We start from the raw sequence: 21,591 nt of genomic DNA on the forward strand, positions 1-21,591 counted from the left end.
GGTGAGGCCTCGTCTCCTGGTCACTGCAGACTCTACTGCCAGAGCTCAGCTTACCCCCAGCCCCAGACCTGCTCTGGGCCTGGACCGCACGGGCCCGCAGTGCTCGGCGCGTCCACGCGGGGGCGCCGCCGCGGTCTGTCGCCGCTCTGGCCGGCCAGCCTCAGTGCGGCTGCGCGGGCGGGGCCGGAAGTGCGCGCTCCGCGAGCGCCGAGCCGGGTCCGGGTCGAGATCGCGGTCGCGCTGGCGGGCGGGAGGGTGTGCCCGGGCCGCAGCTCCCGGCCCCACCATGAAGCGGGACGTGCGCATCCTGCTGCTGGGCGAGGGTAGGCGCTTGGGTCCGGGACGGGCGGGGGTCTCGGGGCCGGGCTGGGGCGGGGCGGAGCGGCGCGACCTCGGCCGCCGCGCTGACCGCGCTGCCCCGCGCAGCCCAGGTGGGGAAGACGTCGCTAATACTGTCGCTGGTGGGCGAGGAGTTCCCCGAGGAGGTAAGGCCGAGCGCCCCGCGCCCCTGCGTCCCCACGACCCCTGCGGCCCTGCGCCCCCGGCGCCCCCGCCCGCCTCCCTCACGGCCGCGTCTGCCCAGGTCCCAGCCCGGGCGGAGGAGATCACGATTCCCGCGGACGTCACCCCGGAGAAGGTGCCCACCCACATCGTGGATTATTCAGGTAGCGCGGCCGCCCGCCCGCCGTTCCGCCCAGGAGTCGGCGTTTCTGGCAGGTCTGCAGCGTGGTCTCTTGTTTCAGAAACCGAGCAGACGGTGGAGGAGCTCCAGGGTGAGATTGACAAGGTATAGGGTGTCCTGGGGGGACTGCTGGGCACGGGGTCAGGGCTCATGGCCTGTGGGCGGGACCGCCGCGGCCTGATCCGCTTCATCCTCCCAGGGAGCGGATTAAGGAGCCACAGCCTTGCTAATTCTGTCCCGACCTGTCCGCGCAGTTTTTCGGGCGGGGGCAGGGCTCCGCCTCTCCTGCCCACAGGGCTGGTCAGCCCTCCAGCCCTCCCCCGCTCGTCTTCCCTCTTCTGCTGGACCCTGGGGAGCAGCCTCCAAGTTCTTGAAAGTGATCCGTTGGACAGCTGTGTGCCCACACCCCCAGTCCTGACTCTTTAGTCCAGCTCACCGTCCTGGGTCTCCCAGTTGCACTGGGCCTCGTGACCAGGGCTGAGGGCTCTCTGCATTCGGGTGCCGCTCCTGCAGCCTCCGCTGTGTCCTGGGCTGCGGCCGGGCAGGGTCCAGGCCACAGCCACTGTTCCACCGTCACCCGTGTCGTGTTGCCACTCTCTGTTTGCTGTGGTTGGTAGGGGCCAGGGAGCGAAAAGCTGAGGCTGGGGTTGGGGCGCCAAGTGTCAGGGTGGCAGTGTCCTGAGCCCTCACAGGACTTGCTGGCCAGAGCTGAGTACTAGGGCCTGGCTTCTGCAGAGGAAGAGGGCAGCGAAGGGTGGCCAACAGCCAGTGGCTCAGTCTGGGAGCAGCTGGAGTGCTGGGCTTCCCTGGTCTCTGAGCCCTGTCCTGTCTCGCCTATGAGCAGAGCAGGAAGCTTCAGGTCCCGCCGTGCAACCTCTGCCCTCCCTCAACAGGCGGACGTGGTGTGCGTGGTGTATGACGTATCTGAAGAGGCCACTGTTGAGAAGGTGAGCGTTCCAGGTTCTCGTCCCTGGTGCTCAGCCTGGCCACCTCCCCGTTCTCCGCGCACACACCAGGCTGACCCAGGTTCAGGGCAACTTGCACCTGCAGCCGGCCCTGTGTCGCACGAGGGCTTTGGGGAGTCTCGGGGCCCCTGGCACCCAGCTTCCTTGGAATTCCCCGAAACACATCTAAGCAGAGATAGATGGTGGATGGCCTTACATCTGAGTCTCTTTAGGCCCGGGGGATGGGCTGCTGATGCCAGGCCCTTTGTGGGTATTTGGGAACCGCCTGCTGGCTGCTTTCCCAGCAGCAACTGGCCTTGTTGCTGGTGGCTGTGACTTCGCTCCTCAGTGGGCCTGTCTTGAGCCAAGTGAGAGTTCCACCTGGGAGCTGTGGGCTGGCTGGGCTGGCTGGGCTGGCTGGGCTGGGCTGGGCTGGGCTGGGCTGGCTGGGCGGGCTGGGCGGGCTGGGCGGGCTGGGCTGGGTGGGCCCCAGCCCTCACGAGCAGCTCTTATCTTTCAGATCCGAACCAAATGGATCCCGCTGGTGAACGGGAATACCAAGAGGGGACCCAGGTAGTAGGCAGGGCTCAGGGAGGAGGCTGGGCCCTGCCAGCTCCCTGATCCCTGGTGACCGTGGGCCTCTCCCCAGAGTTCCCATCATCCTCGTGGGCAACAAGTCGGACCTGCGGCCAGGGGGCTCCATGGAGGCCGTGCTGCCCATCATGAGCCAGTTCCCCGAGATCGAGACCTGCGTGGAGGTGAGCGGACAGGGCCATGGGGCTGCAGAGGCGAGCGTGTGCGCTTTCGTGTCTCACCCAAGTCTGCTCCCACACATCCCAGTGCTCGGCCAAGAACCTGAAGAACATCTCAGAGCTGTTCTACTATGCTCAGAAGGCCGTGCTACACCCCACAGCCCCTCTCTACGACCCTGAGGCCAAGCAGGTGGGCAGCGGGCGCTGGCGGTAGGGAGAGCAGGAGGGAGCGGTGGGGGTGCTGAGCCGCTGTCTCCACAGCTGAGGCCCGCGTGCGCCCAGGCACTCACCCGCATCTTCAGGCTCTCAGACCAGGACATGGACCAGGCGCTCAGTGACCAGGAGCTCAACGCCTTCCAGGTGCGGCCCCGCCTGTCTCCTGGCCCCCCAAGCCCCTGGCGGCAGCGGCCCCCCATTCCTGTGCCACCTTTGAGACAGAGGGAGAGGGTGCCTGACCAACAACCGCTTTCTCTTGGAGACAGACGTCCTGCTTCGGGCACCCGCTGGCCCCGCAGGCCCTGGAGGACGTGAAGATGGTGGTGAGCAAAAACGTGGCAGGAGGTGTGCGGGACGACCAGCTGACCCTGGACGGTGAGGCCTGGCGCCCTTCCTGCCCGGGGGTCGGGGGTGGGCGAGGCCGGGCTGTGCCTGGTGCCACTCGGTCCTCTGCACCCCTGAGCAGGCTTCCTTTTCTTGAACACGCTCTTCATCCAGCGAGGCCGCCACGAGACCACGTGGACCATCCTGAGGCGCTTTGGCTATGGAGACTCGCTGGAGTTGACAGCTGACTACCTCTGCCCACCGTGAGTGGCATTCAGGCTCAGGGCTTGCCTCTGCTCTCTGTCGGATTGGGCATGGGGCTCCTGGACCCTGCGTTGGGGGCTCTCGGCGTGTCTTTCTCTGGGTTGGGGAGCTGGCTGTGTGGATGGCCTGTGTTGGGAGAAAGTGCCGCAGTGCCCATGAGCTGAGCACAGCCCCACCCCGGTGCCCACAGGCTCCGTGTGCCCTCTGGCTGCAGCACCGAGCTCAACCACCGAGGTTACCAGTTTGTGCAGAGGATGTTTGAGAAGCATGACCAGGTGAGGGCGCGGGGCCCCGGCTGCACCCCTGCTGCCTCCTGAGCACCTGTCACCGCCGCCCCTCTGCCCGCAGGACCGGGACGGTGCGCTCTCCCCGGCAGAGCTGCAGAGCCTCTTCAGTGTGTTTCCTGCTGCTCCCTGGGGCCCCCAGCTCCCCAGCACGGTCCGCACCAAGGCTGAGCGGCTGCCCCTGCACGGGTACCTCTGCCAGTGGACGTAAGTGGAGCCCTCGCCCACCCAGACGGGCCCACGCCCTCTGCCCCGCAGCACTGGCACGTGCCCCCCTCTGCCGTCCCCAGCCTGGTGACCTACTTGGATGTCCAGCGCTCTCTTGAGCACCTGGGCCATCTGGGCTACCCCACGCTCTGCGAGCCGAACTCCCAGGCCCACGCCATCACAGGTGGGTGCCCGCTTCATCCCAGCCCCTGGCCAGCACCTCCTTGGCAGCCCCGCCTCCTGCTCATCCTCTCTCCCTGCCCACAGTCACCCGGGAGAAGAGACTGGACCAGGAGAAGGGACAGACGCAGAGAAATGTCCTCCTGTGCAAGGTGGTGGGGGCCCATGGTGTGGGCAAGTCATCCTTCCTCCGGGCCTTCCTTGGCCACAGCCTAGGGGTGAGCGTCCGCAAGGCTGTGAGGGGACCTGGGGGCTGGGCTTTTGGGGAGCGGACGAGTCGTAAGCTGCAGGGGCCTCCCTCCTCAGCACCAGGATGCCGGGGAGCCCTCCGTCTATGCCATCGACACAGTGCAGGTCAACGGGCAGGAGAAATACCTAATCGTGAGTGCCGGGGGTCCCCAGGGTGGGCCTGGCGTGTGCACACAGGGGCACTGCCCAGCGTGGCCCAGGGACCCAGCCCTGTGCCCCTCTGTGGCCATCCCGTTTAGCTGTGCGAGGTGGCTGCGGACAGCCTGCTGACCGCCTCGGCGGACGCCTCCTGTGACGTGGCTTGCTTGATGTTTGACGGCAGTGACCTCAGGTCCTTTGCGCTGTGCGCCAGCGTCTATAAGGCAAGGTCCCGCCTGCCCTGGGGGTCTGCGGAATAGCAGGGCGTGAGCAGGGACTCCCGGTGTGCTCACACAGCCCCCGCCCTGCAGCAGCACTACATGGATGGGCAGACCCCCTGCCTCTTCGTCTGCTCCAAGGCTGACCTGCCTGGAGGCGTCCCGCTGCCCGGCCTGTCGCCTGCCGAGTTCTGCCGCCGGCACCGGCTGCCTGCCCCCACCCCGTTCTCCTGTGTCGGCGCAGCCGAGCCCCGCGTGGGCATCTTCACCCAGCTGGCCACCATGGCTGCCTTCCCGTGGGTACCAGCGTGCAGCCCCCGCGTGGGAGGTGGACCCTGTCCCAGGAGGGCGGCGTGGCTGTGGTGTCGGGACTGCAGTGGGGCAGGGTGGGCCCTAGGGGCCAGGCCTCACAGGCCGCCCCTGCTCTGGGCAGTCTGTCGAGTGGGCGCAGGCAGGGAGCAGCTGCGGGGGCTCCGTGGTCTCTGGGAGACGGGGGTACAGCAGCAAGGGTCTCCTCTCTCTTGCAGACACCTTGTCCACGGGCAGCTGCAGGCCACCTCCTTCTGGCTCCGGGTGGCTCTGGGGGCCATGGGGGCTGCCGTCGCTGCCATCCTCAGCTTCTCCCTCTACAGGGTCCTGGTGAAGAGCCGATGAGGCCCCGGGCCCCGCAGTCTTATCTCAGGGTGCTGGGGGGCAGGGCTCCCCCCGGTCTCCGCTTTCCTCCTGAGGACAGCCCCCCACTGCCCTGCCCCTGCCCCGCCCACAGGTAGGCCTGGCTCCCAGCTGCTACAGGTGCTGGGCGTGGCCTGCCTCTGGGCATCAGGTGTTGGAGGGACCGGGGGTGTTTGAGCAAGTCTGTGCCCCCAGACCCGAAGTCTCAGGGCTCCATCCCTTCTTCCTGGTCCTTGGTGTATGGCCAGTGGGTGTGAAGGGGGTACGAAGGCAGGAACTTGGGGCTAAAGGCAGGGGTTGGCAGCAAGAAATGGCTGGACCAGCGTGTGCCCCCCAACCCCCGATTTGAAGACCAGACCAGGGCAGACGTGAGATTGGGTTTCCTGATTAAACGTCATTTGTGTCTTTTCCGTACTGAGTCCTGCTTACTGAAAATGACTTCTTGAATTAACTAAAGTGCATCGTTGTGGGTGTGGGCTGGGAACGTTCCTCCTAAGCTCATGTCTCCCCTCTGGGCCTGGGTGACCATCCTGAGGCCTCGGGTCCAGGTCAGGACCAGTTCAGCCCCAGTGCAGCCTCAGAGCCTTGAAGACCGTTGAGTCCGTGCTGGCTGAGGGTGACAGGCTGGGGTGCCTGATGCTGGAGGTCCCCTTGGTGCGACCCCCCTCCCCACTGCCAGGAGTACCCACTTTCCAGTCTCAGCCTCCGGCTGTCAGCTTGGCTGCAGTGTGCTGAGGTTCTGGGGCGTGTGGTGGCCCTGCTCTGGGGGAGCAGCCTTATTTCTCACCACTCCTCCCGCCCCTCCCAAGCCTCTGCCCTCCCAGCTGGGCAGGGGACAGCCTGCAGACAAGGGGGCAGAGAGCCTTCCTGGGGCTGAGGTGGGGGCCCAGCTCGGGATGCAGGCCCTCACTCCGGCCTGCGTCCTGGGCTCCTGCCCCCTCCGGCCTGCACTTGCTCTGTGCAAGGCAGGACCTGGGCCTGGGCCCTCCAGTCCTGACCAGCTGTTTCTAGGGGGCGGGGAACTGCCCACCCAGCAGGGATGCTCAGGCCTAGCCCAGGAGGGGCTGGGGGTCAGGCCTGGGCGTTGTCCGACTATCCCGCTGGCCCCCAGTTCCACCCCCGAGGCTCCTGGTGCAGTCCTCACTGGTGCCAGGCCTGGCAGGATGCTCTTTGCTGCTGGGTCCATCCCAAGGCCCAGCTGCACGGTGGGTGAGAGTGGCCCTGCGGTGTGTGTCCTGAGTGCCACCTTCCTTACTGGAGGGGTCCGCCTGCCCTCCCTGGGGGCCAGGTCCCCTCCCCATCCCATCCCAGCTGTGGCCACAGGCGGGGTCGGGAGCCTCCAGCCCGAGGTGTGTTGGTCCCTGCCCACCGAGCAGGGCCAGCTGCAGGCCCTCCCTGCCCTCTGCTAGTTGTCTGTCGGCTGGGCCGTGACGCCAGTCTGTCAGGCCGCTAAGTTGCCTACAGGGAGGTACCTTCTGGGAGCCCCGCCTAGAGAGTCCCACCTGTGGGCAGTTCCCTGGAGCCTTCCCCGAGGAGGTGGCGTTGGCGCTGAGACCCCGCCCGGGAAAACGGGCCGTGCGCAGGAGGGGCTTGGGTGCTGCGCGTGACTCAGTTTCACGGCTGCCGCCCCACGGGACTAGCGGGATGGGAACCGGGAGCCGAGCACCGTTCTTGCCCGGGCACGTCCTCGTGCGGGGCGCGCGCGTGTCCCGACCGCGCGTGGCTGGGCGGGCGGCTGTGGCGTGTGCGGCGGGGGCGGGCGGCTCCGTGACGCGGCGCCGAGCGGAGCGGGCGGAGCCGGAGGGCCGGGGCGGAGCGGAGTCGTCCGCAGAGCAGCCCCTCCCGGCCGCGGCCGCCGACCCCGGCCCCGGCCCCCGGCCCGGCTCTATGGACAGGAGCTCGCTGCTGCAGCTTATCCAGGAGCAGGTGCGTGCGGAGGTGGGGGGCGACGGCACCGCCCCCGCCGCGGCCCTTCGCCCTTGGGTGGGCCGGGGGAACGGACTTCTCAGAGACCCTCCGCCCAACCTCTCCTTGCACGACCTTAGCCTCCTGCCCAAGACCCAGGAAAGGGCGAGCCAGAGCAGGGCGCTTGCAGCGTGGCGGGAGGGCGGTGCTTGCCCTCAGACCTTGGCCCTACCCCTCCAGGATGGGCAGGGCTGAAATGAGGTGGGGAGACCCCTGGAGAACTAGCAGAGCTTCAAGCCAGGGACCTAGGCGCTGGTGCCTGCAGCTCCTGGAACCACGTGGGCACAGGGGCCTGGACCTGGGGTGTTCAGAGGCTGCTTCCAGGCTGACCTGCCCAGTCCTGGGGGCTGGGCCCACACTCAAGCCTTGGCCACCCCCACCCCCACCCCCCAACCGCAGCAGCTGGACCCTGAGAACACAGGCTTCATCGGCGCGGACACCTTCACTGGCCTGGTGCACCGCCATGAGCTGCCCCTGGACCCAGCCAAGCTGGACATGCTGGTGGCGCTGGCCCAGAGCAACGAGCGGGGCCAGGTCTGCTACCAGGAGCTGGCGGACCTGGTCAGTGCACTGCGGGTGGGCAGCGGGGGTGGGGCCTGGCCTGGCGGGCACAGCCCATGGCCTGGAGCAGGGTGGGCAGGTGGCCCCTCCTCCCTGCCCTGCCCACCGGGGAGGGCTGTGGACACGAGGCAGAGCCTGGGACCCGGTGAGGAGCTGGGTGGACCGCTCAGGAGGGGCGGCCCTGGGGGGGAGTGTGGTGGTCTATGCCTGGGCCCCGCCCCCTAGATCAGCAGCAAGCGCTCAAGCAGCTTCAAGCGGGCCATCGCCAACGGACAGCGGGCACTGCCTCGGGACGGGCTGCTGGATGAGCCGGGCCTGGGTGTTTACAAGCGGTTCGTGCGCTACGTGGCCTACGAGATCCTGCCCCGAGAGGTGGACCGCCACTGGTATTTCTACCGGCACCGCAGCTGCCCGCCCCCCGTGTTTATGGCCTCGGTCACCCTTGCCCAGGTGGGCCTGCCTGTCCAGCCAGCTCCCCAGGAGCCTCCCGCACCCCTGGTCCTGCCTGGCCCCAGCACTTGTCCCCCCAGATCATCGTGTTCCTGTGCTACGGGGCCCGGCTCAACAAGTGGGTGCTGCAGACCTACCACCCCGAGTACATGAAGAGCCCCCTCGTGTACCACCCGGGCCACCGCGCTCGGGCCTGGCGCTTCCTCACGTACATGTTCATGCACGTCGGGTGAGCACCCCCGCCCCGATTGGCTCCGAAGAGCTCAGCCCTTTGAGGTGGGGGCCGGGGGCTGGTAGCCCCACTGTGGACCCCACCCTTCCCTTCACACCCGTTTGCCCCCCATGGCCAGGCTGGAGCAGCTGGGGTTCAATGCCCTCCTGCAGCTCATGATCGGGGTGCCGCTGGAGATGGTGCACGGCCTGCTCCGCATCAGCCTGCTCTACCTGGCGGGTGTGCTGGCAGGTGAGGCAGCTGCGTGCACTGGGGCCACCCCTGCCGGCCTCGCCCTCACAGCTCTCCCCTTTCTCACGCAGGTTCCCTGACCGTCTCCATTACTGACATGCGGGCCCCTGTGGTGGGGGGCTCCGGCGGGGTCTATGCCCTGTGTTCTGCACACCTGGCCAATGTTGTCATGGTAACAGGGCAGCCCCTGGGGTGGGGTGTGGGGAGGGGCCCACAAGACCTATCTCACCACCTCCTCTTTGCACCCATCAGAACTGGGCTGGGATGAGGTGTCCCTACAAGCTGCTGAGGATGGTGCTGGCCCTGGTGTGCAGTAAGTAGGGAGCCAGGGCGGGGGTCTCAGCCCCTAGCCAGGGGGCCTCACCTGCTGCCTCCCCCCGCAGTGAGCTCCGAGGTGGGCCGGGCTGTGTGGCTGCGCTTCTCCCCGCCACTGCCTGCCTCAGGCCCACAGCCCAGCTTCATGGCGCACCTGGCGGGCGCAGTGGTGGGCGTCAGCATGGGCCTGACCATCCTGCGCAGCTACGAAGAGCGCCTGCGGGACCAGTGCGGCTGGTGGGTGGTGCTGCTTGCCTATGGCACCTTCCTGCTGTTTGCCATCTTCTGGAACATCTTTGCCTACGACCTGTTGGGTGCCCATATCCCCCCACCACCCTGACAGGGTCCCCAGGGCCACAGGGGCCAGGGTGCAGGACCCCAGGGCCAGCCACCGGGCAGGCCTGCATGTCCACCCTCAGTGAATGTAGTCTCGAGGCTGCTCCTTCCTGGTGTGGGCTGGTGGCCCCTGTGGCCCACTAAGTCCAGGCCGAGCCTTACACTAGCCCTGGCCACCCCCTCCCAGGCTGGAGGGACAGGACTGCTGGCCTGGGCCGGGTGGTGGAGGTCCCCAAGAGTGGCCCTAGAGAAGATCCTGCCTCTGCCTCTTCCCTGAGACTTGCAGTCTGAGCCTTTTTGAAGAATGAATAAATATTTTACACAGCATCAGCTGGCTGTACTGGGGCCCTGGGCTGGGCTCGTCTCCCTCTAACTCTGAGCAACTGTGAGAGCCCTTCCCTCCACAAGAGTGGCTGAGGGCACCCCCCACCCCCAACCCGGCTTCTCTGAACCCAGCATGAGGTGTGTCTGTGGGAGCCGGGAGCCCTGGGGAGGGGCTGTGGGTCTCACATTCAGGTGTCAGTTCAGCAGGCATTTATTGAGCTTCAACAGCAGCCAGCTTCCTGGTCGGCCAGCCTCCTGTCCAGAGACTAACGGCCTGAGATCACAGGGCAGGTGAGCAGGCTCTGGGCAGCAGCCAAGTCACTCAGCCTGGGTCCTGCGCTTCTTGGCTGGCCTGGTGTCCTCAGCGGGGACCAGGCTGGGACCCAGGTTGGGCAGCAGGTCCGGGCACATCTTCCGCCCTACAGCCCAGGTCCACAGGGCCGTCTCCACGTGGTGTGGGGTCCACAGCCCAGATGCACTGCCTAGAGAAGGGCAGAGAGAGTCTGGGGCTCGGAGATACCGATCTTCCTACGGTCAGAGAGAGCTCTCCGTGACCACCCCGGCCGCCCGTGGTCTCCGCACCTTGGCTCAGGGCTGTTGCACGCTCCTGCACCCGGCTCAGGTAGAGCAGGTAGTGCTTGACAGTGTACTGCAGGGCGGGCAGGCCGGGCACTGCGGCCACTGCCTCCTCAGACATGAAGGCTGCCACCTCAGGAGCTCCGGCAGCCAGTACCGCTGTGGGCAGTGAATGGACAGCACTCAGCCCCGCCTGGGCCTGGGGCTGCTGTCCCCAGCAACTCTCCTGTATCATGTATCTGGCCATTGGACCATTTCATGGATAAAGACACTAACAGACCAGGTTCCGCCCGCGACCCTGCCCGGGGGTGGTCCAGCTTTCCCGACTAACCCGAGGCGGTAGCCGGGCCCACGCCACGGAGGGCGCACAGAGCCATGACCGCTGCGTGCATGTCTGGCAGGAGGCGGAAGGCGGCGGCCGAACGCTGCACCACCAGCTCCGGAGAGTTGGCGGCCACGAGTTGCTGCAGGCGCGGTCGGAAGCGGCCCCTCTGTGGCCAGGTCGGGTCGGGTATCACGGGTGGCGGCCCTCGCCGTGAGCCCCCTCAAGACTGCCACGAGGGTGCGCCCCCTGGGAAGCCCCACCCACGTGGCTGTGCCGCGCCCCAAGTGGGAAGCCTTACCGCCAGTTTCCACGCCAGCAGCCGCTGCAGCTCGTCTAGTGTCACGTGATTCTCCGCGCGGGCCCCGATGGCCGCGGGCAGCTCCTCTCGGTACCTGGGGGAAGGCGGCGCTACGGAGTCCGGGCCACGGGGCTCGGCCCGCCCGCCCCTGCCCCCTCCGCCCTACCACCGGTCCAGCGCTTCCAGCCGCCCCTGGGGGCCCGCGCGCGCCCGCAGCACCGCCCCGCGGCACTCCAAGACGGCGGCCCAGCGGCTTGGGTCCTCACAGCTCCAGAGCCCGCCAGCCGCGGCCATCTCCCCGCGCCAGGCGAGGCCTCGGGGGCGGGGCGTCGGAGCGCGGCCGGGCGGGCGTCTGTCTGGGTGACCCAGCGCGTCGCAAACCTCGACGCCGCGTCGCGTTGCCAGAGTCACGCTCCCCGCCGGCCCCGCCCCCACAGCGCGCCGGGGGCACGCGCGGCCCCGCCCACCCGTGCGGCGGTCCGCTCCGCTGGCCCCGCCTACCTGCAGACCGGAAGTTCCGGTGGCGGAGCGCTGGACCGAGCCCGAGCGGATCGCGGGCTCGGGCTGCGGGCGCAGGGCGGGCTGGGCGCGGAGCCTGGGAGCGGAGCCCAGGCGGTGCCGTGCGGCGCCATGAAGGGCAAGGAGGAGAAGGAGGGCGGCGCACGGCTGGGCGCCGGCGGCGGCAGCCCCGAGAAGAGCCCGAGCGCACAGGAGCTCAAGGAGCAGGGCAACCGGCTCTTCGTGGGCCGCAAGTACCCGGAGGCAGCGGCCTGCTACGGCCGCGCCATCGTGAGTGCGCCCGCGCTGCGGGAGGGGCTTGGCGTCCGAGCCAGGGGAGGGGCCGAGCTGCGGCTTCTGCCGCGCGCCCTCTTCAGAACATGTCAGGCCGTGCCCGCCAGACTTTCGGAGCGGGGGGGCGGGGGGTGCTTGGGGTCTGGGGCCAAGGCCGCGCCTTTCCCGAGCCAGTGCGGGCTGCCAGAGAACTGTGCTGGGTGGGAACTGTAGGTGTTCGAGGCCCACTGGGCTGGGGACCAGGCATCCCTGCCCCTTGAGGAGTCAAACGCGATGCTGGGGATTTCCACGAGTCCGGGAAAACTACCTTCACAAGACTCATTGGAGTCCAGAGAGTGGGCTCACGTAGGCTTCACCCTCCCTCAGAACCCAGGGGCTTGGAAGCTGAGAAAATGCTAGTGTCTTGGTTCCAACCGTGGGCCTCAAGTTGGGACGGAGTGGGCATGCTGAGCTCACCTCCCTCATGCTGGCTGGCCCGGCCTTGGTCCCCAGACCCGGAACCCCTTGGTGGCCGTGTATTACACCAACCGGGCGCTGTGCTACCTGAAGATGCAGCAGCACGAGCAAGCCCTGGCTGACTGTCGGCGCGCCCTGGAGCTGGACGGGCAGTCTGTGAAGGCACACTTCTTCCTGGGGCAATGCCAGCTGGAGATGGAAAGCTATGATGAGGCTATTGCCAACCTGCAGCGAGGTGGGCTTACAGGCTAGCTGGTTCCAGGGTGCCTGGGACCAGGTGGGTGGACTGGTTGAAGTTTACCCAAATGCTCTATCCCCCAGCCTACAACCTGGCCAAGGAGCAGCGGCTCAACTTTGGGGATGACATCCCCAGTGCTCTGCGCATCGCAAAGAAGAAGCGCTGGAACAGCATCGAGGAGCGACGCATCCACCAGGAAAATGAGTTGCACTCTTACCTCACACGGCTCATTGTGGCTGAGCGTGAGAGGTGGGCTCCCCCCCTTCGAGTCACCACTCTTAGGTTAACTCTGAGGTGTGAACACAAGTGTTTATTGAAGGCCAATTCTGGCACGCAGGAGATGGAGGGAAAGGGGCCTGAATGATCCTAAGTCTGGAGTGGAGTCTGACTGCCCCTGGCCAGACCCATCTCTGAACACCTTTTGGTCAACCCCCAGGGAACTGGAAGAGTGTCAGCGGAACCACGAGGGTGACGAGGACGACAGCCACGTACGGGCCCAGCAGGCCTGCATTGAGGCCAAGCATGTGAGGGTGCCCCAGCCCGAGTGCGGGTCCTGTGTGTGCGCGCGCTGTGATGTGAGGCGCCCTGGCTCCTGCTGGGTCTGTGTGTCTCGGTGTCTGGGGAGGGGAGAGGGGTGTCAGGCCCACAAGTGGCTGCTTGGTTCTTTGCAGGACAAGTACTTGGCAGACATGGACGAGCTCTTCTCCCAGGTAGACGAGAAGAGAAAGGTGAGCTGCCCGTCTTCTGGGGCCTGTGGGTAGCTAGAGCAGTGTCCCTTCCCAGCCCCTGACCTGATCCGACCCTGTGTGCTGCAGAAGCGAGACATCCCTGACTACCTGTGCGGCAAGATCAGCTTTGAGCTGATGCGGGAGCCCTGCATCACGCCCAGTGGCATCACGTACGACCGTAAGGACATCGAGGAGCACCTGCAGGTGAGGGCCTGTGGGTGTTGGCAGCAGGACCCACACACACTGAGCAGCTCCTAATTCTGCTCCTGTTGTCACTACAGCGCGTGGGCCATTTTGACCCTGTGACTCGGAGCCCCCTGACCCAGGAACAGCTCATCCCCAACCTGGCCATGAAAGAGGTCATCGATGCCTTCATCTCTGAGAATGGCTGGGTAGAGGATTACTGAGCAGGGTGGGTGTATGGGCCACCCACCTGCCTTGCCCGGTACCCTAGCTCAGGAGGGCCTTGGGGCAGTAGCCCCTAGTTTTCTGTATATAGTTTGTGTCCCTGGATCCCTACCCTGGTGTCCCCAACCCCACCCCCATCAGTTCTGCTGGGCAACGCGCCTCTCATCCTCCTTCTGGGCCGGAAAGGGGGGGTGAGGCTGGGCTGGGCTGAGGCTGCTGCCACCACCTCTGTCCCTGTAATAAAACCTGTGAGTACTGCAGGGATGTGTGCTGGTGTGCGGTGGGCTCGCCAGCCACCCCCTTTGGCTAGCCGAGGAAGGTAGAGATGAAGACACTGGTGTCGAGGTTGAGTGTGGCATGCCACCATCGGTCAGGGAAATACAGCACCTGGAGAGGGGTTGGGGGGACATGTGGGTTGATGGGTTGGATGGGGGTCCTTGGCCCGGCTCAGCCTGGCCCCTGTCTGCCAGCCACTGACCTCACCAGCCTGGATAGTGCATTCCAGGGGCCGTGCAGATGGTGTCAGGGCTGGATATGTGTCCTGGAGCCAGGCCAGTGTGGTTTTGTTGGGGTGGAATTTGGGTGTCTTCTCAGGAGGGTACAGGAACCAGCGCTGGGGGTTGGCAGGGAGCAGCAGAGTTATGCTTTGTATTTTGGTCAGTGAACCCAGAGTCTCAGCCCGCACCCTGTGCTGACCTTGCGGCCATAGATCACCTCCGAGAACCCAGGTCCATGCCAGTGGAAGGGCACCCCAGAGCCAGCTCCTGTGGGGCAAGTTAGGAGCACCTGGTTACCAAGCTTAATCCTCCCCCAGCCAGCCCCCAAGTCCCTTCGTCTTGCAGGGCACCCACCTGCAATTCCAAAGCTGTAAGCAGGAGTTGTACCCAGCAGGCTGAACGGGGGTGGAGAGTAGTGCCGAAAGAGGGAGGCCCATTCGGTGAAGTTGTTGTCCCCAAAGAAGTACAGAGTATCTGCCAGCAGAAAACAGGACACAGGGATCTAGAAGTCACCCCCCCACACACACACTCATGGTCACCTGTCTCGCTCACCATTGCCCATGGAGATGGGGTCCTGGGGGTGCAGCATCTGCTCCACATACTTCTCAAAGGGCAGGTCCACTGCAGTTTGAAAGGCGTTGGTCAGGACTAGTTGGTGCTGCCTGCAAGATGCTGGCAAGCAGGCTGGGCTGCGGGGTGGGGCAGCTCACCTTTCTGGTAGGAGTAAGTGTTGGCGGTGCTCAACCGGACCACGCTGTCTCCAAAGGAGGCCAGCAGCCTCTGACGGGTGCACAGGTCCCGGAACCTCTGCGGAGGTAGAGAAAGGACTTCGGGGCGGGGCCCTGCACTGGCGAGTGGTGGTCGAGAGGGGCGTGAATACTCACCGAGTTGTCTGTGAGCCCCTGCAGAATGACAGGTCTGGAAAAGGCGTAGCTAGAAGGAAGGGCAGGGTCACGGCCAGGTCTGACCCGCCCCCACCCTCGGCTCCCGCCCACACGCGCTCAAAGGGGCTCAAGGGAAAGTGCGCGTCCTCGGCGGTGCAGCGGACGGCTCTAGGGACAGGTTTCCGGGAGGTGTGGCCCCACAGGAGGCCGCAAGTACCGCTGCACGAACTCGGCGTAGCTGAGGTCAGCCCGGCGCTCCACGGTGCAGTGCTCCTCCTCCGTCACGGCCGCCGGCGCCCCCGGCCCGGGCCGCCGCCTGCCGACACAGCGGCTCACTTTGTCGGCCGCCCCGCTGCGCTCCCCGCCCCGCTTCACCCCGCCCGGCCGCCCGGCGCCGCTCACCACCCTCCGTCGGCGTCCTCCCCAGAGCTCCGGGCGAGAACCGCCAGCGTCCAGAGCGCGAGCCACAGAAGCGGCTGCGCCTCCAGCGCCATGAGCCTGCCGCCGCGAGGCAAGCCGGGAGTGCCTCTGTGAAGCCACCAACCCGCTTGGGGAGCCGCTTCCTCCGGCCCGGAAGGCGGGGGCGCTTCCGGGGGGCGGGGCGAGGCCGCCCCAAGGGATGCTATTGGCTACTGCGCCGCGGAGGCCCCGCCCTCTGCCCGGTAAAATAGGCCGCGCCGGCACCTGACCCCAAGCGACGCGAGCAGGTAACAAGCCGCTCAGAATGCCTCCCGCGTCCTTTTATTTGGTTCACAAGCCAGTCCCCACCAGCCCGGCAGCGGGTCAGGAGTACTCGCACAGGTGGCCGCAGCCAGCGGGGCAGTGGGAGCTGCCCTCCAGCCACTTCATGATGTGCTGCAGGTGGCCGCCGTGGCTGCAGCCCTGGCACCACACGAAGAGCCCCTTGACCACGTGGTGGCAGACGGCGCACATGCTGGCGCAGCGGCGGCAGCGGTCGCACACCCAGCCCCGGCTGCTCATGGGCCGCTTGCAGTGACTGCAGTTAACATGCAGGGTGGTGGAGGCCTGGTTGAGGCAGCTGATGGCGCGACTGGTGCTGAGCTTGACCACTTGATTGGACACGTTCCAGAGGCAGAAGCGCTGCAGCAGGTCGATGTAGGACGTGTACCAGTGCTCCTGGCGGGCAGGGCAGGGAGGGCGGAGTAAGAGCCCGGGCTTCCCTGGGCATAGACACAGGTGCGGGTGTAGGCGGAGCGTGCAGGGGCAGTCCTCAGGGTGGTAGCTGCTCCGGGAAGACCCCCAGACCCTGTCACCCACCTGGGTTTGCTCGTCGATGTCCTTGCGCACGCGCTCACCCAGCACAATGAGCACGGACACGGCCATCTGCACGTCACCCTGCTCGGCATAGAAGCGTAGCATGTCACAGACCAGGGCGCTGAAGAAGTCGGGCGGCAGGCGGCTGTCGCACAGCGCGTGCGAGACCGAGATGAGTGAGAAGGAGGAGTCCACAGGCACCAGGGAGGCTGCATCTGCCTCACTGCCGCTCACGTGGGGAGAGTCGGCCTTGTCCTGCAGGTGCTCGGGCCCCGGCGGGGTGTCCACAATCTCGTGGCGCAACGGGAAGGCCTCCTGGGGCAGCACATACTCGGGCTCCTCCGCTGCGACACAGAGGCAGGAAGGGTAGGCAGGCTCTGGCCCCGCCTCCCAGCCCCACCCCACCCCTTCCCCACGCCCCCGCTTACAGTGTGCGTGCTCCGGATCCAACAGGTAAAGCTCGTCGTCCTCACCTTCCACGTCACCCAGCAGGTAATCAGTGGGCACATCGCTGCCCTCGGTCTCTTCGTTGTCTGTCCGAGGGAGGGAGGGAGGGCATTCCAGGACTGCCTCACGCTGGGAGACCCAGTCCCACTCCCATGAAGGCCCTCTGCCTGCCCCCACCCTACCTTCGTTGGTTATGAGTGTGGCTGAGGAGTCCAGCAGCACTGTGTCGCTCCGTGCATCACCCTTGCTGCGGTCCAGTCGAGTCTCACTGCCCAGCCCTGGGGCCATATCCTTCAGGTTGAAACTGGGGGCAGGGAGGGCCGATGGGTGGGTAGGCACCAGCAGTCCCACCCTCTGGGGAGAGCCGCCCCCGGGTGTCTACCTGTTCATGAGGGGCAGGCCACAGGAGCTGCCTTTGCCCACACTGTGGTTGAGATTGGTGGTGGACACCAGGCCAGGACTACAGTAGATGATCCGGAGCATGGTCCACGTCTGAGCCACCTAGGGGTGGGCACTAGTCACTCAAGGGGGTCCTGGGTCCCTGGAGCCCTGCGCAGGCCCCCCTCTGCCTGGATAGAACCACAAACCCTCAGCTTTCAGTTGTCGCAGGGACCCAATGTCTTGGTCCACCCCAGGTGGGAAGCTGAGGCCCACAGGAAAAACAAACAACCTAGCCTCCATCCTGTAGGGGCAGAGGAAACATGGAAATGGGCCTGAGGTCCCAGGGAGAGGATGAGCAAGGCAATGTGGGCATTCTCTGTAGGGCTGGACATCCTGCGAAGTCTAGGAGAAAGGACAAGCCAAGAGAGGCCAAGACCCCACAACACCCAGGCCTGCACCCCAGGAATGGCACTGGCGTCAGGCCCACTCCTGGGGCTCTGGACACTCTCAGTTACTGGGGCAAGCTGGGGGTGTCCTCAGCCAGAGCTGAACTCTGAGCTCAGGGCAGGGTCCGGCCACAGCTGTCAGCGGAGCTCCAGGCCCTGTACCAAGATCCTGGCCCTCAGTCCACCCCGTGTACCTGGTTGCGGCCAAGCTCTCGAGCCACTTTCGCATTGTGGTCACAGAGCTCAGCCAGTGGCCGGCCGGCCAGGGCATAACGCTCGGCGGTGTCCACGAACCAGCTCATGCTGCCGCTGCCGGGTTCTATCTCAAAGACATTGAGGGCACTGGAGGCGAGGCCCGCAAAGGGCTCGGCAGGGTCCAGCTTGCGCTTGAAGAAGATGGGGTGGCGCCGATCCCCAGCGTAGGGTTTGCGCCCCAACTCGGTGGCCACAAGGCTCTCCTTGGCTGCGAAGGCCAGGTCCCCAAAGAGGCCGTAGCAGAGGCCCTCAGGGTTGGCACGCTCAACAGGCTGGCTGGCGTCGCGGAACAGGTGCTGACAGAGAGTGCTGTCCTTGGAGCCGGAGAGCAGGAAGGAGGGGTCGTGCGGGTGGCGCCAGGCGATGCCTGTCGTCACGTCCCGGTGCTCCTCAAACATGGCGGCGGGCACAAAGGGCCGGCGCACGTCCCACACGTAGACGTTGTGGTCCACCATCATGGAGCACGTGGCGAGGTGGTGGCGGCACTCGGGCCTCCACTTGACTCTGGCCACGGAGGCGATGGTCTGCACGCAGTGCACCTCCTTGGCACGGTGTGTGGCCATGTCCCAGACCTTCACCATCTTGTCACGCCCACCTGTGGCCAGCCAGCCCCTGGGGAAGGCCCATGAAGTCCTCAGTGACCTCCTTCCGGGTGGGAGGGCTCCCCATTCTGTCTCACAGGTCTTGAGGCAGTGAGAGAGCCCTTCCACAAGCCCACCCACCCTAGCCCGCTGCCCTGGCCTCCACCCCACACCTGTCCTCGGGGTGCCAGTCGCAGCAGAATACAGGCCCATTGTGGGCTGTGAACATTCGCTCACAGCGGTCAGGCCGCCGAATGTCCCAGAGCTGCACGTTGCCGTTCTCGAAGGTGGACGCGAAGGTGAAGTAGTCCCGGATACTGAACTGGACATCGCGCACACTCTCAGACTGGCCTGTGAGCGGACATTAGTGGAGGGAGAAGGTTGGGGGTGGGGGACGGGGTGGCCCACAGGAGCTCCAGGAGGGAGAATAAACAACCAGTGGGGATTCCTCAGAATGGATGTGGGCTGGTGTTGCATTCCTGCCTGTGGCCGAGACCACAAGGCCTGGGGGGTGATGTAGACATTTGCCAAGGCCTGTCCAGAGTGGACAGGGGCGAAGAGAGGCATGGCAAAGCAGATAATAGCCTAGGCAGGTGAGAGGGACACCAGGCATCGGGTGGTTTTTAACAGACTCCTGGACCTTGATTTTCTCTGGATTCTGCATCTGACATCTGTCCTCGTGCAAAGCTGTCACGGCTTCAGGACCAGGTGTCAGAGCACTGTGTGAACAGGAGCCTCGGTGGGCCGAATACAATCCTCTGGAAGCCTCAGGCCCCAGGAGGCAGAGATAAAATGCCCCAGGCTCTGCCCAGGCCCTACACCTTGAGCTGGAGCTGCCAGGTTGGCCAGCCCCCAAGGACTGGAGATCTTGAGGGGACACGTCCAGCCCTGAGGACCACCACACCAGGAGCCTTCGAATGCAGCACCCAGCTTTCCCCTGCACAGGGAGCTCAAGGACTGTCGTAAGAGGCTCCCTGATTATCTGAGGGCTCTGCCCTGGTCTTCATTTGGTCTCATCAAGGTAAAAAATGTGAGCTAGCTCAAGGCGGGGGTGTCAAGATCTGGGGCTGCTGGGAAGGGAACTTGGGGGGTGGGGAACCAGGCAGTGCCCCACTCCCCACTGGTTCCCTGGGCTGAGGACCCTGGAAGCAGACTTCATGCGATGAGGTGGCCTGGAGCTCTGAGGCATGGCGAGAGGAGGCCGAGCTGCCAGGGCAGCCACCCATTTGCCCTCTCCCTGATCCCACACTACCCTCGACTCCTGCTGGCCCTGCAAGTGCAGCAGCGCTGTGCCCACACTCCAGGTACCCCTCACACTTCCACCAGGCCCACCTCTGCCCCTTCCCTGCTGACCTCCACCCCCTCCTCCAGTGCCAGCTCAGCTGGCTCCTCCTCCAGGAAGCCCTCTGGGAGCACACCTGAGGGCCTCTGACACACAGCGCTTCTCAACCTGCCTAGACAGGTCGGCCACCTGCAGAGAGGCACGCCTGCCTGACCTGCCTCCCAGGGCCTCACCCGAGAAGGTGCTGACAGAGTCCTTCCTGCGCAGGTCAAAGCACTTCATGAAGCCATCCTGGGAGCCACTGAGCAGCACGTGGGCCTCAGTGGGGTGGAAGCAGACTTTGTTCACTGTGCGCTTGTGCTCCGTGAACAGCTGGTCCTGCTTGTTGCGGGACGGCCGGCCCAGGTTCCAGGTGACCACCACGCCATTGGTGGCCGCCGTGGCCAGCAGGTTCTCGTCCATCTGGTGCCAGACAACGTCTGCACAGCTCAGGTTGAGGGAGGGCTTGCGGCCCACGCGCAGGTTCAGCTTCTCCACAAACTGCTCCTCCTCAATGGCATAGATCTTGAAGATGCTGCGGCCTGCTACGACCACCTGGGCCGCATCACGGCACACGCTGATGGCGTTGGCTGGAGCATCCAGATGGCAGTGCATGGTGCGGCCAGCCAGCACGCTCCCACCGAGGGCCGTGGTCACGCGGGACATCTTCTCCATGGCTGCACGGGTGGCGAGGACAGATCGGTGAAGTGGGCAGCCTGGTCAGCCTGGCGGCAGGCCTGGTCAGCCTGGCGGCAGGGGCGTGTCCTTTCAGACCCTTCACCCTGGGTGGTTCCTCCAAAACTGCTTAGTCCAGGGGAGTCCACCGTTAGTCAATCGGTCTGATAGGCAAGTTCCATCACACTGGCCAGGCAGTCGGAGGGTGCCATGGCTGCCCTGAGGCTAGCCAGCCCCATGTCTGACTTCTGGGGGAGACCTTACCTGGTCAGCCCCAGGCCAGGCCAATTCTCCAACTCCCTAACTGCCAAATCAGGATGGTCACTGGACCTTCGGGCAGTCAGTCCCGCCAGGGAAGCCAGATGGCTCCCACCGTGCACAGTCGGCCTCTGGAAAGGGGGCAGGAAGACCAGAGGTGCGAGGGTCAGAGGGGCTTCCAGGACCGAGCTGTTTACGGAGCCCGAGGGATGGCTGGCGCGACCGCACAGGAGAGCCTGGAGGCGCAGAGGTTGCGGCGGGAGCGGAGACCGCGGGAACAGAACCGGAGGAACGGACAAGTCTCTCCTTCCGCGGGCACCTGAGCCATTTCCCGAAACTGCCGGGCCGGGGAGGAACGGCCGCGCCGGAAGAAGCCCGTCTCCGTCCCGCCCCCCGCTGAACGTGGTCCTTGTCTTTCCAGCCCCGCGCTGGAAGCGGGTGCCCACACTACAAACGTTCCGGAACGGGAGAGCTCCTTGGGGGCGGAGGGGCGAGCAGAGATGGGGGAGAGGCTTCGCCGTTCCGCCTCTGGTATTCTTCCTCTTCCTATTTTAGCTCGTGTTATTTTAACGCTAGTGCTCGTCTCTGCCCCACAGTCCATCAGCAAGCCCAGGCATCCCCAGGCTGGCCCCACACCCCTCCTCCGTCTCCGCCTTCTTTTTCGCCCTCTTCGGGACTCGGGAACAGCCTCCTAGCGGCTCTCCTGGGGTCCCCCTCCCGCGTCATCTGAGCTCCGCACAGCCAGGGACTCCGGCCGCTGGGAGGCAAATCCCGAGCTCCTGGCCCGTCCTCTCCGCGCAGCTCCCGCCACAGGAGCCCTTGCCTGCCTCACGGTCATCGTGGGTGCACGCTCGTTGTCCTCCCTAGAACGCGTCTCCTCACCCCTCAGAGTTCAGCTTAAATGGCACGTTTTTAGAGGCCTTCCCCGGCCACCCCATCTCAGTGGCCTCCAAGGCGCTCGTCACAACCTGGTATACTGATTACATCTGTTTTACACGAATGTGAACTCGCATCCGTCTGTCTCCAAGAGCTCTGGTGCCTGACTGGACCTGTTCACACAAACGTTCAGTCAGTGACCCTCTCTGAGCCGCCCTTCTTCGCTGGGTATGCGCCCTGGCCTGTGCTTGCTGCTCTGTGTGATCTGGGACACCCCTGCTGCTGCTGCTGCTGCTGCTAAGTCTTCAGTCGTGTCCGACTCTGTGCAAC

General features: G+C 65.6%; 6 protein-coding genes across 11 annotated transcripts; 3 read left to right on the top strand and 3 right to left on the bottom strand.

Annotated features, from left to right (window-relative positions):
* Positions 186–5,541, top strand: RHOT2 (ras homolog family member T2). Of its 2 annotated transcripts, none has more exons than XM_018039969.1 (19): positions 186–323; positions 427–485; positions 584–665; positions 744–787; positions 1,576–1,629; positions 2,147–2,199; positions 2,276–2,384; positions 2,467–2,568; positions 2,640–2,738; positions 2,861–2,969; positions 3,061–3,181; positions 3,373–3,457; positions 3,531–3,673; positions 3,757–3,857; positions 3,941–4,071; positions 4,160–4,234; positions 4,342–4,464; positions 4,555–4,754; positions 4,986–5,541. In XM_018039969.1, exons 1-19 carry the CDS (start codon positions 287–289, stop codon positions 5,110–5,112), a joined length of 1,854 nt encoding a protein of 617 aa, XP_017895458.1. In that variant the 5' UTR covers positions 186–286; the 3' UTR covers positions 5,113–5,541. The 2 variants fall into 2 exon arrangements, with proteins under 2 accessions (XP_017895458.1, XP_017895457.1); XM_018039968.1 differs by having other exon boundaries at positions 187–323; positions 4,552–4,754.
* Positions 6,491–9,547, top strand: RHBDL1 (rhomboid like 1). Its single transcript, XM_018039970.1, has 8 exons — positions 6,491–7,056; positions 7,495–7,656; positions 7,882–8,106; positions 8,187–8,335; positions 8,457–8,569; positions 8,641–8,741; positions 8,822–8,882; positions 8,953–9,547. Exons 1-8 carry the CDS (start codon positions 6,775–6,777, stop codon positions 9,222–9,224), a joined length of 1,365 nt encoding a protein of 454 aa, XP_017895459.1. The 5' UTR covers positions 6,491–6,774; the 3' UTR covers positions 9,225–9,547.
* Positions 9,738–11,134, bottom strand: LOC106503559. Its single transcript, XM_018039981.1, has 5 exons — positions 10,910–11,134; positions 10,744–10,837; positions 10,452–10,611; positions 10,127–10,279; positions 9,738–10,026 (listed from the first exon to the last, which is right to left on the bottom strand). Exons 1-5 carry the CDS (start codon positions 11,035–11,037, stop codon positions 9,863–9,865), a joined length of 699 nt encoding a protein of 232 aa, XP_017895470.1. The 5' UTR covers positions 11,038–11,134; the 3' UTR covers positions 9,738–9,862.
* STUB1 (STIP1 homology and U-box containing protein 1) lies at positions 11,254–13,625 on the top strand. 4 transcript variants are annotated; one of them, XM_018039972.1, is made up of 7 exons: positions 11,254–11,532; positions 12,028–12,226; positions 12,313–12,478; positions 12,666–12,804; positions 12,901–12,957; positions 13,045–13,161; positions 13,239–13,625. In XM_018039972.1, the coding sequence occupies exons 1-7, from the start codon at positions 11,374–11,376 to the stop codon at positions 13,362–13,364; spliced, it is 963 nt and encodes a 320-aa protein (XP_017895461.1). In that variant the 5' UTR covers positions 11,254–11,373; the 3' UTR covers positions 13,365–13,625. The 4 variants fall into 4 exon arrangements, with proteins under 4 accessions (XP_017895461.1, XP_017895462.1, XP_017895463.1 ...); XM_018039973.1 differs by having other exon boundaries at positions 12,666–12,753; XM_018039974.1 differs by having other exon boundaries at positions 12,666–12,717.
* JMJD8 (jumonji domain containing 8) lies at positions 12,520–15,346 on the bottom strand. Of its 2 annotated transcripts, XM_018039975.1 has the most exons (9): positions 15,149–15,346; positions 14,964–15,062; positions 14,747–14,795; positions 14,573–14,669; positions 14,415–14,483; positions 14,217–14,336; positions 14,062–14,129; positions 13,844–13,978; positions 12,520–13,752 (listed from the first exon to the last, which is right to left on the bottom strand). In XM_018039975.1, the coding sequence occupies exons 1-9, from the start codon at positions 15,238–15,240 to the stop codon at positions 13,672–13,674; spliced, it is 810 nt and encodes a 269-aa protein (XP_017895464.1). In that variant the 5' UTR covers positions 15,241–15,346; the 3' UTR covers positions 12,520–13,671. The 2 variants fall into 2 exon arrangements, with proteins under 2 accessions (XP_017895464.1, XP_017895465.1); XM_018039976.1 differs by lacking the exon at positions 14,964–15,062.
* On the bottom strand, positions 15,466–21,581 carry WDR24 (WD repeat domain 24). The gene is made up of 8 exons (XM_018039967.1): positions 19,647–21,581; positions 18,305–18,482; positions 17,490–18,162; positions 16,851–16,969; positions 16,651–16,772; positions 16,450–16,554; positions 16,025–16,365; positions 15,466–15,883 (listed from the first exon to the last, which is right to left on the bottom strand). The coding sequence occupies exons 1-8, from the start codon at positions 20,125–20,127 to the stop codon at positions 15,530–15,532; spliced, it is 2,373 nt and encodes a 790-aa protein (XP_017895456.1). The 5' UTR covers positions 20,128–21,581; the 3' UTR covers positions 15,466–15,529.

This window comes from Capra hircus, chromosome 25 (assembly GCF_001704415.2).
Source record: "Capra hircus breed San Clemente chromosome 25, ASM170441v1, whole genome shotgun sequence".
NCBI classification, from domain to species: domain Eukaryota; kingdom Metazoa; phylum Chordata; class Mammalia; order Artiodactyla; family Bovidae; genus Capra; species Capra hircus.

Coding starts and splice junctions, on each gene's coding strand:
- RHBDL1 (XM_018039970.1), top strand. CDS start 6,775: ATGGGAACCGGGAGCCGAGCACCGTTCTTGCCCGGGCACGTCCTCGTG. Junction 8,107..8,186: donor CCTCGGTCACCCTTGCCCAG/GTGGGCCTGCCT, acceptor TTGTCCCCCCAG/ATCATCGTGTTCCTGTGCTA. Junction 8,742..8,821: donor ACCTGGCCAATGTTGTCATG/GTAACAGGGCAG, acceptor TGCACCCATCAG/AACTGGGCTGGGATGAGGTG.
- WDR24 (XM_018039967.1), bottom strand. CDS start 20,127: ATGGAGAAGATGTCCCGCGTGACCACGGCCCTCGGTGGGAGCGTGCTG. Junction 16,970..17,489: donor GAGAGCTTGGCCGCAACCAG/GTACACGGGGTG, acceptor GCCCACCCCTAG/GTGGCTCAGACGTGGACCAT. Junction 16,366..16,449: donor GGATCCGGAGCACGCACACT/GTAAGCGGGGGC, acceptor TCTGTGTCGCAG/CGGAGGAGCCCGAGTATGTG.
- LOC106503559 (XM_018039981.1), bottom strand. CDS start 11,037: ATGGCCGCGGCTGGCGGGCTCTGGAGCTGTGAGGACCCAAGCCGCTGG. Junction 10,612..10,743: donor TGCTGGCGTGGAAACTGGCG/GTAAGGCTTCCC, acceptor ACCTGGCCACAG/AGGGGCCGCTTCCGACCGCG. Junction 10,027..10,126: donor TGCAACAGCCCTGAGCCAAG/GTGCGGAGACCA, acceptor GCCCTTCTCTAG/GCAGTGCATCTGGGCTGTGG.
- RHOT2 (XM_018039968.1), top strand. CDS start 287: ATGAAGCGGGACGTGCGCATCCTGCTGCTGGGCGAGG. Junction 324..426: donor CATCCTGCTGCTGGGCGAGG/GTAGGCGCTTGG, acceptor TGCCCCGCGCAG/CCCAGGTGGGGAAGACGTCG. Junction 2,385..2,466: donor AGATCGAGACCTGCGTGGAG/GTGAGCGGACAG, acceptor CACACATCCCAG/TGCTCGGCCAAGAACCTGAA.
- STUB1 (XM_018039971.1), top strand. CDS start 11,374: ATGAAGGGCAAGGAGGAGAAGGAGGGCGGCGCACGGCTGGGCGCCGGC. Junction 11,533..12,027: donor CCTGCTACGGCCGCGCCATC/GTGAGTGCGCCC, acceptor CTTGGTCCCCAG/ACCCGGAACCCCTTGGTGGC. Junction 12,958..13,044: donor AGGTAGACGAGAAGAGAAAG/GTGAGCTGCCCG, acceptor TGTGTGCTGCAG/AAGCGAGACATCCCTGACTA.
- JMJD8 (XM_018039975.1), bottom strand. CDS start 15,240: ATGGCGCTGGAGGCGCAGCCGCTTCTGTGGCTCGCGCTCTGGACGCTG. Junction 15,063..15,148: donor GAGGACGCCGACGGAGGGTG/GTGAGCGGCGCC, acceptor CTGTGTCGGCAG/GCGGCGGCCCGGGCCGGGGG. Junction 13,979..14,061: donor AGGTGATCTATGGCCGCAAG/GTCAGCACAGGG, acceptor GCCAACCCCCAG/CGCTGGTTCCTGTACCCTCC.